Genomic DNA, 13,771 nt, shown 5'->3' on the forward strand with positions numbered 1-13,771 from the left:
GTTCCTTTTCACCCGCTTTTCTGTTTAACCTGATAAGGCCTAGGGTATGCTTGTTTTAAAGTTCCTTTCATAACTCGACTTTTCTCTTCCCAAATTAAACAGTGCAAAATTGAATTGTCGAACATGTTCATAAAGTGAGGTACCATGTTGGAAATCATTTGTGTTTTTCAAATTAACATGTAATATTGATATATTTAATTACTGTCAACCATAAACCCCTTTATCAGCATAAACAATTGGCAGCATAAAGCAAAAATGTAAGAAAAAATTAATTCTATCCATTAATTTACCCTTTGTTTATCATCGAGGTTGGACATCACCTAGGACATGATTACTTGATTTTAGTGACTGAGTACCTCACCCTATATATAGGATATAATTTCTATACCCTGACACCATGCAAAAGCACCTGATACATCCTGAGTGCATATTCTAGCTCAGGTATGATAGCTGGTATATTTCATGCTTTAACTGCATAATATTTTCTAAGATACATGGATATTATAATTGCTAGTACATATGAATAAATATATTTATGTCATATCATATAATTTTTATCACATATGTAGAAATTGAGGATGAGAGAAGTACCTTGGCCAGAATTATCCAAGTAGTATGTAGAACAGGTGGTATATGAACCAGGTCAATCTGTCTATCAGACCAGGTTTTCTGGCCATAATTCAATTTAGCCTGATTTCAGCCCCATCTGGTTGGAATGAATGTTGTTCTTCACTTTCCTAGTTAGTTTCTTCATGTGCTATGCTGTGCTTAGTTGCTCAGTCATGTCTGACTCTTTGTGACCCCATGGACAGTAGCCCATCAGGCTCCTCTGTCCATGGGGATTCTCCAGGCAAAAATACTGGAGTGTGTTGTCATGCCCTCCTCCATGGGATCTTTCCAGCCTAGGGATCGAACCCAGGTCTCCTGCATTTCAGGCAGATTCTTTACCATGTGAGCCACCAGGGAAGCCTGAGAATACTGGAGTGTGTAGCCTTTCCCTTCTCCAGGGGATTTTCCTGACCCAGGAATTGAACCCGGGTCTCCTGCATTGCAGGTGGATTCTTTACCAGCTGAGCTACCAAGGAAGATGTAGTTTCTTCATATTTAATGCTATCATGAATAGCAATTTTAAACAGCCTGAACTCCAAGAAGAAAGGCAAAGTTTAAATTGTCCATGGTATCACTGACTTGAGACCCAGAGGCTTTTTCTCTAAAATTTCTTTAGAGTATCTTCTGTTATAGAGAAACTTTATTTGGGATGATAGGAAAATGTGTTAGTCTTTTCCTATATTATTTCTGACTTTAGTTATATATTAAGAAAGGTTTTTCATACTGTAAAATCTAAAAATATATATGGTTATGCTGTTATTACTGTTTCGTTTTTAACCATTTCTTAAAATTTAAATTATTGGTCTGTCTGGAATTTATTTTTGTATGGGATATGGTACATGGTTATCGAACCTAACATAGATAGTTACGGAACCTAACTAACTAACTAACAATTCTTAGATCCCATTTTTCTCTTCAAATTCTGGTCTTTTTAACCTTTTTGCTCCTTACATTACTGTCTGACGTAACAGAAAAGACTTGAAGTATGTGCTTTGGGTTGATATGTGGTGAAAGACTCACTCATGTTTCGTTCTTCCATTTTAATTACTAAGGTCTGGGGAAACTATGCTGGAAAGCAAAGTGCCATTAGTCTAGAGCATTTTACTGACATGTTAAGTCATGCTATATTTGTTCATCCTCCAAAAGAGATACAAAGCTCATTCTCACTGCCTACAAAATGAGCTATTCCAAAGGAGTACAGTAGTGCATTCTGTCAACTCTTTAAATAATCGGTGTACTAATGTCTCCTCCCATTTTTGAGAGGCTCTTTAGTGGTTCATCATGAATATAAATTTCAGAGAGACCATCTGCAATCCAGTTTTGTGGCTCTTCCCTTGAAGTCTGTTACTCTCAAGACATAATGTCATAAGTGCACATGCAGACTCCATGAATTGTTTTCAAGCAATTGTTCTATAGCTTGCCCTACTAGGAAATCCATAGAGGGTATGTGAATGGGTCAAAGTGAAGGTAATGATTTTGGGCTGTTTCCACTCATGGAAAAGAACAAACATTTGTGAGATGTTTGTTCCTAGAGAACATATTTCAAATGAATTTTGAGGCATTTTTACTTTTAAAATTTTAAATTAAAAGATAATGTACTCCTATTAAAGGCACCTCAAAAGTGCACACATAGATTTTTTTAAGGTGGATCCTTAATTCTCTGGTTTGCATCCTCTTTCATGAAAGTGTTTTCCTCGAAGTCATACAGCTACAATCTAAATATGGTCAGATTCTAGCTGACTTCAGGTGCACTCTGTTCTGGAGGCAGAAGCCAGCAATTAACTGATTTCTCCTGGACAGATGTAATAGATCCAGAAGGGAATGAACGTGCTTTTGCACAAAACCACAGCGGATTAGCAATGCGACAAGTGGCCTGACAGGATTTAACTTGAAGGCAGGGATCTCATCTCTCTATCCCTTAACCCTGTTCATCATGGAATCTTCTGTGCCCACATTTTTTTCCTCTGGAAAACTCTTCATAAGCTTTCAACAAAATTATCTAAACCATGGCTTCAAAATCCCTTGTGAAAGAGAAAGGACAAAAATAAATGAATCAATTAATTACTTTAAATAAACAGGTCAGTTTTTTCCCTTCTTTTCTATGGGTCATGGATGAAGGAATCACCCATCATTTCTCTGAGACTTATGCAAATCACGTACATCTTTTTTTAACCCTGAAACCATTTTTTTTTTTAATTTGCAAGACCTAAGGGAAACTTGCAGGTATACTGTTATCTATAAAAACAATCTGACAATGTCACTTCTCCCAAGTTTCAAAACAGTGACTATACCTCAACACAGATAAGCCTCACAATCATCAGATACAGAATCTACTATCTGTACTTGTAAGTGCTAAACCTCCATATTTGGCTGAAAAGACAACCAAGGAAGGATATTTATAATTCAGCAATGGTCTTATACTTCTCTCTGCAATCCAGGCTCTAATTACACAGAATATAGTTTTATGCTTAAAAACCATATGATTTCACTAAACATATCCAACACATCTCTCCTCTACCTATGATTTAATAAACCTCTTGCTTAAAAATGTCTTCCTAATGCAATGGACCACAGTGCATGGAATCACCGGACCTGTCAATCTTTATAACCCTCCCATAAATTGTTCCTCCCTTAAATACCGCATTTTGGTAACTTAGACGCTCATTATGATTATATCTGCATGTTAACTGCTTATCTGTGATACTGCTCAGCGCAGAATAAATGCACATGTACAAACCATGTAAAATCAGATGATGTCATTTATTTTAAAAATATTATACATACATATACATATGTATACATATACATGTATATATGCATATAATTTTTGTTAACCATGGAAAAAAGCCAATAGATTGATACCTAGAGATGTGGACCCAATTTTAGAAGCAGATGTGAACATCATAGTAATTTTAGTAGGGGAGGGGCTTTTTGTTTTTGTTTTTGTGTAATAAAGCAATCGATATTCCTAATCCTATATAAATATTCCCAGCCCTCAAACACCCAGGGCATGACTGTGTTTATTTGAACTCCCTTAGAAAGCTCACAGAGTTCTAGACAGGTATTTGTAGATTGAGGACACAAATCCTAAAATATCAGCATCATGGCCCTTCCGGGCCAGGGACGACGCTGTGCACACAGGCAGTCCAGGAGGGCCAGGGAACTAGCCCCACACTCACTCACACAGGTACCTCCCCGTCTGCAGGCCACCTAGCAGTGGCAACGCTACTGGCAACCAGCCTGGCTGGCGGGCACTCAGAGGCACACTCCGGGGAGATCCCGAGAAACCTAGGGGGGAAAGGGGAGCATGGGGGCATTTGGGGGCAGCAGCGCGCACCCAGCACGGTCTCTGCGCCTCCAACATCTTCCGGGACCCGAACTGGCTCCAGAGCCGCCCGGAGGATCTGCATTATGCCAAGGCGCTGGGCCAACTCACCTCCACGAAATAAAAGCAGGGCAGGAGGGTCACGCTGTCCTTGATCACTTTGCCCTTTGGCCTCTCCTTCGCCGACATCCCTGCCGCCTGCCCGGGATGCGTCCTCCCCGGGGCGAGGTGTGCACAGCGCAGCCAAGGCGAGATGCCTCCTCCAGCCGCAAGCGCCCGGCGCCGCTGATGTCACGTTCCCCGCGGGCACCGCTGGAGCCAGAGCGGTGCAGGCAGCGCCTCCGCCTCTCCCCGCCCCTTTTTGCAGCAACCCAGCGGCTCCCAGAGCGAGCAGGTCCTCCGCCTCCCCTACTCTGGCTGCCACCCCCAGTTTTTCTCGGCGGAGACGTCCAGCTCCTTCCTCCAAGCTGTTGCTGCAATGGCTTCCCCTCCCCGCCACCCTCCCTCTGCTCTCCACAGCCCTGGCGAGGCTTCGTGGCGGTCGGGGCTTGACGTCAAGAATCGGCAAAGGGGGACGCACCCCTGGATGCTGCAGCAGCGAGGCTGAGGAGACCAGGCACCCACGGGCCCCCGGGAAGCCTCCTGGATCCGTCTAGGAACTCTAACTTCAGGATTGCTGGAGAGCGGAAGCTCAGCTCTTGCGCACTGACCCGCAGCGCGAAAACCGACCTCCACCTGCGCGAAATTAAAACTTAGATCCCATACTGAAAAGTAGGCCGTGGTGGGAACTCACTGAGAGCTGGCTGCCATCCAGGAATGACTTCCCCGACTGAGGATTCTCTGCCTAGGAGACTCCCTGGCTCCCTAGGACACTGACTTAACCTGCTGATAAACTTTCACTATTGTCTGTCTGGGTATGGTGAGGCACTGGTGGAGGCGGATGTGTGGGCATCCTCATATAGCCCCAAAGCCACGGTATTATGCTCTTACCTCATCATCGCACCCCCGGAACCACGTCAGTATTACAGTCATAACCGTAAAAGGAGGCACTTCTCAGCCATTAACAATCTAAATTAAGTCCTTCACTTTGTTGTTGATGTTCTTGGCTTGTCTCAACTTTATGATGATTTTGGCAACCCAGAGGTGTCAAATGACATAGAGGAAAAAAAAACCTAAAAAATATAAAATACTGTGTTATGCTAAGTAAGATAACCCACTTCCAGGACTACATCGCCCTGGTCATTTCAAAGTCTCCACATTAAGCATCTGAGAGCCAATTCGCACCGAACTTTTCAACTCACTTCAATTGCTAGCCTGTCTTAGTTTGGGCTTCTATAAAACAAACAAACAAGCAAACACATAGACTGGGTAGTTTAGACAACAGATTAGTTTCTCACCATTCTGAAAGCTAGAAGTGCCAGTTCAGGCTGCCAGCAAGATCAGGCTGTGGTGAGGATTCTCTTCTTGGCTGTATGCTTACATAGAGGAAAAAGAGAGCTACTTTTCTGGTCTCTCCTTATGAGGGCACTAATCCCATCATGAGGGAACCACCCTCATTTGTTGTTATTTTTCAGTTGTTCAGTTGTGTCAGACTCTCTGTGACCCCATGGATGCAGCACACCAAGCTTCCCTGTCCTTCACCATCTTCCTGGAGCTTGCTCAAACTCATGTCCATTGAGTCAGTGATGCCATCCAACCATCTCATCCTCTGTCACCCGCTTCTCTTCCTGCCTCAGTCTTTCCCAGCATCAGGGTCTTTTCAAATGAGTCAGCTCTTTGCATCAGGTGGCCTAATATCGGAGCTTCAGCTTCAATATCAGTCCTTCCAATGAATATTAAGGGTTTATTTCCTTTAGGATTGACTGGTTTGATCTCCTTGAAGTCCAAGGAACTCTCAAGAGTCTTCTCCAACACCACAGTTCTAAAGCATTAATTCTTTAGTGCTTAGCCTTCTTTATGGTCCAACTCTCATATCCATACATGACTGCTAGAAAAACCATCCTCATGACCTCATCTAAATCTGATTGCCCCTCAAAGATCTCACCTCCAAATACTGTCATCTTGGGGGTTAGGGTTTCAATATATGAATTTTGAGGAGCCACAAATACTCAGTCCATCACATACTCCAGTCGATCTTTGGCAGCATCAAGATAGTCTGATCTACCAATGTCCGTATTTCTGATCTACCACTGCCACTACCATCTCATACCATTACCTTCTACTGGTTTAGGTTCCAGAATTCAACAGTATTATCTCTCAGTTCCTACTTCTTGTTCACCACACTCACCTGGCAAAACCCCAGCTCAGTTAAACCCAATTCTCTGCCTTTACCAGAAGGTGGATGGAGAAGAACTCACAACTATGTGGTTCTGTGCCACATCAGACTCAGGACTACAAACTTCAAACAGTCCCTACTACTTCTCACATAGTCTTACTCTGTTCACTTTCTTATTCTCTGAGGACAAACTCACACCTCTTTTAGTCTCTTCAAACCTTGACATTTTCAGCTAATGACTTTAACTTGTTTTCATTCAGTTCTTTGTTGTTCAGTTGCTCAGTCGTGTCTGACTCTCTGTGACCCCATGGACTGCAGCATGCCAGGCTTCCCTGTCCTTCACCATCTCCCAGAGCTTGCTCAAACTCATGTCCATTGAGTCAGTGATGCCATCCATCTCATCCTCTGTTGTCGCCTCCTCCTCCCACCTTCAATCTTTCCCAGCATCAGGGTCTTTTCCAGTGAGTCAGTTCTTTGTATCAGGTGGCCCAAGTATTGGAGTTTCAGCTTCAGTATCAGTCCTTCCAATGAATATTCAGGACTGATTTCCTTTAGGATTGACTGGTTTGTTCCCTGGACTTGCAGTCTAAGGGACTCACAAGAGTCTTCTCCAAATCCATAGTTCAAAAGCATCAATTCTTCAGTGTTTAGCCTTCTTTATGGTCCATCTCTCACATATATACATAACTACTGGAAACACATAGCTTTGACTAGATAGATCTTTGTTGGCAAAGTAGTGTCTCTGCTTTTTAATACACAATCAAGTTTTGTCATGGCTTTTCTTCCAAGGAGCAAGCAACTTTTAATTTCATGGCTGCAGTCACCACCATCTGCAGTGATTTTTGAACCCAAGAAAATAAAGTCTCTCACTGTTTCCATTGTTTTCCCATCTATTTGCCCTGAAGTGATGGGACAGGATGCCATGATCTTAGTTTTCTGAATGTTGAGTTTTAAACCAGCTTTTTCACTCTCCTCTTTCACTTTCATCAACAGGTTCTTTAGTTCCTCTCCGCTCTCTGCCATTAGGGTGGTGTCATCTGCATATCTGAGGTTATTGATATTTCCCCTCTCAATCTTGATTCCAGGTTATGCTTCATCTAGCCAGGCATTTCACATGATGTACTATGCATATAAGTTAAACAAACAGGTTGACAATATACAGCCTTGATGTTCTACTTTCCCAATTTTGAACCAGTCTGTTTTTCCATATCCAGTTCTAGCTGTTGGTTTTAGACCTGCATCCAGATTTCTCAGGAGGCAGGTGAGGTGGTCTGGTATTCCCATCACTTGAAGAATTTCCCACAGTTTGTTGTGATCCACACAATCAAAGGCTTTAGCGTAGTCAATGAAGCAAAAGTAGATGTTTTCCTGGAATTGTCTTGCTTTTTCTATGATCCAACAGATGTTGGCAATTTGATCTCTGATTCCTCTGTCTTTTCTATTTTTTTTTTCATGAAGCTTAATTTTATTTTATTTTCTAAATCCAACTTGAACATCTGGAAGTTCTCAGTTTACATACTGTTGTAGTCTCTCTTGGAGAATTTTGAGCATTACTTTGATAGCATGTGAAGTGACTACAATTGTGCTACAGTTTGAACATTCTTTGGCACTGCCCTTCTTTGGGATTAGAATGAAAACTGACCTTTTCCAGTCCTGTGGCCACTGCTGAGTTTTCCAAGTTTGCTGGCATATTGAATGCAGCACTTTAACAGCATCATCTTTTAAGATTTGAAATAGCTCAGGTGAAATTCCATCATCCCCACTAGCTTTGTTCATAGTGATGCTTCCTAAGGCCCACTTGACTTTACACTCCAAGATGTCTAGCTCTAGGTGAGTGATCACACCATCATGGTTATCTGGATCATGAAGATCTTTTTTGTATAGTTTTTCTGTGTATTCTTGCCACCTCTTCTTAATATCTTCTGCTTCTCTTAGGTCCATACCATTTCTGTCCTTTATTGTGCCCATCTTTGCATGAAATGTTCCCTTAGTATCTTTAATTTTCTTGAAGAGTTTTCTAGTCTTTCCCATTCTATTGTTTTTCTCTATTTCTTTGCACTATTCACTTAGGAATGCTTTCTTATCTCTCCTTGCTATTCTTTGGATCTCTTCATTCAGATGGGTATGTCTTTCCTTTTTTCCTTTGCCTTTTGCTTCTCTTCTTCTCTCAGGTATTTGTCAGGCCTCCTCAGATGGCCATTTTTTCTTTTTGCCTTTCTTTTTTTTGGGTATGATTTTGATTACTGCCTCCTGTACTATATCATGAGTCTCAGTCCATCATTCTTCAGGCACTCTGTCTATCAGATCTAATCCCTTGAATCTATTTCTCACTTCCACTGTACAACCATAAGGGATTTGATTTAGGTCATATCTGAATTGCCTACTGATTTCCCCTACTTTCTTCAATTTAAGTCTGAATTTGGCAATAAGCAATTCATGATCTGAGTCATAATCAGCTCCCGGTCATGTTTTTGCTGACTGTATAGAGCTTCTCCTTCTTCGGGTGCAAAGAATATAATCAATCTGATTTGGGTATTGATCATCTGGTGATGTCCATGTGTAAAGCCATCTCTTGTGTTGTTGGAAGAGCACGTTTGCTATTACCAGTACATTCTCTTGGCAAAGCTCTGTTAGCCTTTGCTTTGCTTCTTTTTGTACTCCAAGGCCAAACTTGCCTATTACTATAGGTATCTCTTGACTTCCTACTTTTGCAGAATGGTCTCTGTTTGCTCCAAGGCAAACCATTCAGTATCAGAGTAATCCTAATCTATGCCCCAACCACTAATGCCAAATAAGCTGGAAAGGAAAGGAAAATGAAGTTGCTCAGTTGTATCCAACTCTTTATGACCCCATGGACTGTAGCCTACCGGGCTCCTCTGTCCATGGCATTTTCCAGCCAATAGTACTGGAGTGGATTGCCATTTCTTTCTCCAGGGGATCTTCCTGACCTAGGGATTGAACCCAGGTCTCCCACATTGTAGACAGATGCTTTACCGTCTGAGCCACCAGGAAGCTGGAGTTGAATTTTAATCAGAGAATGAAATTAATCAGAAGAGAATTCTGCCTTCTTCCAAACCTGACTACTTCCCTCCAACCTCCATCCTTCACAGGTACCACTGTCTCCTTCCTGGACTGGCACCATAGCTTCCAGGTGTTCTACCAGCTTCTTCCCTTGCTACCCTTATAACCTACAAACAAGTCCCTATGCAGCAACCAGAAATCTTTTGACAAGTAAATCTAATTTTGTCATTCTTCCCAAACCCTGCAAGAGCTTTCCATCACATTCAGGAGAAAATCCAAACTCCCCGCCTCTTCTTCAAAGCCCAGGTACCCTGCCTGACTCATGGACCTCATTCATAGTGCTTTGTGCCTTAGTGGTTTGGCAATCCCAATCTAGCTTTGTACTATCTCAGGGACTTGGACTCTTTGCAACCCCAGGGATGGTAGCCTGCTAGGCTTTTCTGTCCATGGGTTTTCCAGGCACGAATACTGGGGTGGGTTGCCATTTCCTTCTCCAGTTAATCATCCCAGGCCTCCATTATTCTTTATTCTTACACATTATTTTCTTTTTCTTCATAGAACTTATAATTATCTGATAGCTTATGCAGTATTGATTGGCCAGCTTTTTCATTGCCTTCTCTCCTGCTAGAACATAAGCTCTATAAGACTGAGCACTTTTTTTTTTTTTTAATCATTAAGTGTCTAGCTAGTGGGACTGTTTCTGGAAAATAATAGATCTTCAGTAAATATTTGTTCAAAAACATGGATGAGTCAGTTAAGTGATGCACATAAAATCATGTAGCAGCTTCTCCCATCTACTAAATGTTCAATAATTGCTAACTGATTCCATTATTAATTATCATGTTATTGACCAGATGTGTTTCTCACTACTACCTAAGCTACTTTGTGTGTGTGAGTATTCTTTCTTCAACTTTCTCAATATCTAGACAGAATTGACAATTCTTGGTAGATATTGAAAAGTAAGTTAGAACTTTCCTGAATTTATCATCCTGGAAACTCAGCATTTATATATAAAGGTAAATAAAACACAAGGCTAAAGCTATAGCTCCCTAATGTCATTGGCCAGGAGCTGAAAATACATGTCAAAATACCAGAGATACATCCTGACTGCACCTCAATAATTTAGGAAATATATTGAGACATCAGAAAGGCACTCACCTTTCCTCTCTAGGTTATTTGACCAACTTGACCTGATCACATGGTCAGGGATCAAGAAATACTTCAGAATTCAAAGCCAATTCCTATTGCAAATTCTTTATCACTCTCTTACCCAGTTTCTCTTTCTTTCTCTCCCCCTTCTTTTAAAATACTCTTCCCTATGTAAAATCATTTCACTAAGCAATCAAGCTACTCATGCAATCCCTTAAATACTAAACAGAGTAATAATGCCTATATTAGGATAACAGTTTAATGCATTTTACCTAGTTGAACTTTTGATGCTCAAACAAAGCAATAAGCAGGGAAATTTTCCCCCTATTTTTTAGAAAAGTCTTGAAGACAAGATTCAGAGATGAAAAATAAATAAATAAAAGATTGAATCAGAGGAGAAAGAGATTTGGAGTCAGAACTGAGTTCAAGCCCAGGATTTGTTACATTTGAAGTATGCTCTTGAGAAAGTCATTTAATAACTCTAAGCTTCAGTTTACTAACTTGTAAAGTGAGAAAAGTATTTGGTATCACTGACAGCACCATTCTCTAGCTCAAATGTGTGCAAATGCAATTGGTAGATGATCAAATTGGCTCATCCATTCATACATTCATCCATTCAACCTACAAATATTGATTGACCCTCAACTGTGTGAGACGTATTTTTCCTTCTGAATATCTACTGGAGAGAAGAGATATGGTTCCTGCCCTCACAGAGCTCACAGTCTAACGCAGGTGGAGAGGAGAGAGACACAGGTAACACATTAATCACAGCAATAAGAAAACACTTACATGATGCTCACCACAGATGAGGCACTGTTAAAAGTGCTTGGCACATGTTACCTCATTTAATTCTCACCACATCCTTAAGAATGGGTACCACCCTGCCACATTTTTTCAGTAAAAGAAACTGAGAGTTGGAGAGGTTAGTTATGGTTATGCAAGTGCAACGAGTATAATTACTATAATTAGTGAAGCTGAGATTTTGAACTCAGTGGATTGCTTTAGTTCTGTGATCTTAAGGGCTACACATACTGCTCTCTTAGAAAACATATAATTAGGTCTTGTGCTATACACTACTGAGTAAACATTAGAATGCAGTTATAATTACTATGAGAAACTTAAGTATGATGGCCAAGGAAGACCTTAGGAGGAGCTGACATTCAAGCCCTCTTATAGTATTGAGATTACTACAGGATGGTCCTGAACTGAAAAATATGCTCCATCACACTTTCAAACCATGTAAATCCACCTTTAGGTCAAGGATAGAACTCATATGTTGACTATCGCTTCAGGTATGCCAGCTGCAGGTCCTCATAATTACAGTGGCATTAGAAATAATTTAAGGTGCCTCACAAAACTTGAATATTTTCCATGAAAATCCTGTTTCAGTGCGTTCAAATGAAAAATGGCTCCCACTGAAAAAGCTGCACTCTGACATTTTACAAGACAGTGTACTTCCCAGCACAAATAACTTGGAAAAATATGCCTGAAAATGCATTTGACATCATCATTAACACTGTCAGATTCCACAGATAAGAAAGAAGCAGCTCTTCTATATATCCTTTTTGGTTGCCCACAGCCAAATACAAACCCTTCTTCAGCTTCCTGGCAACTATTCATCCTCAGAATATTTGTCTGACATTTATCTTTAAGGTTATAAAAAGGTGTATTTCATTTAGTAATGTATTTCCCAGAAATCAGCTCACCTCACGGTATTTTGAGGATACACTGTAAGATTTTATTTCATTTTTCTAAGAAACAGAGGTTTAAAAGAACTGAACATCCAGATTGTAAAGGAGGAAAAGTACTGAAATGACGAAGATTCTGGAAGATGGTAAAGGGATTTTCTGGTCCTGGCCTCATCACTGACTAACAGTGAGGTTGTGGAGAAGAACATTTTTACCTCAGGGACTCAAGTTTCCTCACCTAAAAAATGGAGTAGACTTGGTAAATTGAACATCTGTTGTTTCTGTTTGTTCAAGATCTGTCGTTCATTCTTCTTGAGCTTGTTTCTTGAATTTTCCTGATGGACTGTCCTGCTGGTCACAGTCAGGACTGGGCCTGGAATAAAGGCGCTCAGCTGTCTCTGCAGCTGGGAAGGGGGTGGTGAGCCAAGATAAACAACTGGGCTCTGCTCGCAGGAACTTGAATCTTGAGGAAAGTGGTCCTGAGACAGAAAAGTCTTGGTATCGATTCATGGCAAAAGCAGAGAGAAAGTGATTAATGTTGGTCTTTCAATTTTCAGAATGGCCCTTGACCCATTTCTTTCAGAAGTCTGGCTTTTCTCGTTTGGTACATCCCATATTCTTTCAAATAAATTCTTCTCTCTGTCTCTATCTCTCTCTTCCTCTCCCCATCTCTCATTTTTCCATTAATTTAGCCACAGCCCACTTCTGTGACCCCAAACACCTAACTATTACAAAGAATCACAAGACATTTGCTAAATGATTAACTTAAGATCTAAAAAAAAAAAAAGCAAACAAATAAAACAGGAAAACCCTTAACACCTAACAGTATCCTCTGGCAAGAGACATAGGAGATAATCTTAAATCAAATTTTGTATTTACTATCAATGACTTTGGCCCACCATGGTCTCCTGTGATTCCCTATCAGGGCATGGTAGAAGGTGATCTGCACAATTCTAGTGAATGCCATTCCCCAGAATATGCCTTTCCTCTGGGGTAGGGGCTACCCCAAGAAAGTGAAAGTGGCTCAGTTGTGTCCGACTCTTTGCAACCCCACAGACTATACAGTCCATGAAATTCTCCAGGCCCGAATACTAGAGAGGGTAGCCTTTCCCTTCTCCAGGGGATCTTCCCAACCCAGGGATCGAACCCAGGTCTCCGGCATTGCAGGTGGATTTGTTACTGGCTGAGCCACAAGGGAAGCCCAAATTCCATAGCAATGATTTAAAGAACAGAACAAAAGTTTGCATTACAGAGCTTTGCTGTGGATGTGCTTTGGCATATTAGTGTGCTGGGAATGGATTACATCTGTCCCACAAAATATTTGTCTCTTCAGGTTGCTTCTGGTTGTGAGCATCCTGGTGGGGAGGTGGAGTATCCTCTGTTAGTATGCCCTGAGGGCTGCTAGCAAGAAAACCAGAGGACTTATATCAGAACTTGCTATTCCAGTGCACTGAACAGAGCCAGGAAGGAACCCCACCACCTGGAAACCCACTGAGGAGAGCCTGGAATCACTGAACATGCATCTGGACAGTCAGCTGCAGAACATGTTACTGTCACAGCCTCAGGTGTGGCCTGTTGGGGTTGATGAGAGAATGGACAGATCCAGAAGTCTCCTCATGGGTATAACTGATATCCCTCTTAGATCTGTTAAGTCTGTCCATGTTTTTTATGGAGTGTCCAGCCCACTATGTAGCAACTGCCCCC

The 13,771-nt window shown here is 41.3% G+C and overlaps 1 protein-coding gene across 1 annotated transcript in view; it reads right to left on the reverse strand.

Moving 5' to 3' along the window:
* PLPPR4 (phospholipid phosphatase related 4) overlaps positions 1–4,368 on the reverse strand; it is a 55,319-nt gene extending 50,951 nt beyond the window's left edge. The window contains exon 1 of the mRNA XM_003585864.6: positions 4,046–4,368. Within this exon, the coding sequence (XP_003585912.3) occupies positions 4,046–4,123 (78 nt within the window). The 5' untranslated portion in view covers positions 4,124–4,368. The remainder of the gene's footprint in view (positions 1–4,045) is intronic.
* Positions 4,369–13,771: the final 9,403 nt, after the last annotated feature.

The sequence above is a fragment of the Bos taurus genome, chromosome 3 (assembly GCF_002263795.3).
Source record: "Bos taurus isolate L1 Dominette 01449 registration number 42190680 breed Hereford chromosome 3, ARS-UCD2.0, whole genome shotgun sequence".
Classification (NCBI taxonomy): Eukaryota; Metazoa; Chordata; class Mammalia; order Artiodactyla; family Bovidae; genus Bos; species Bos taurus.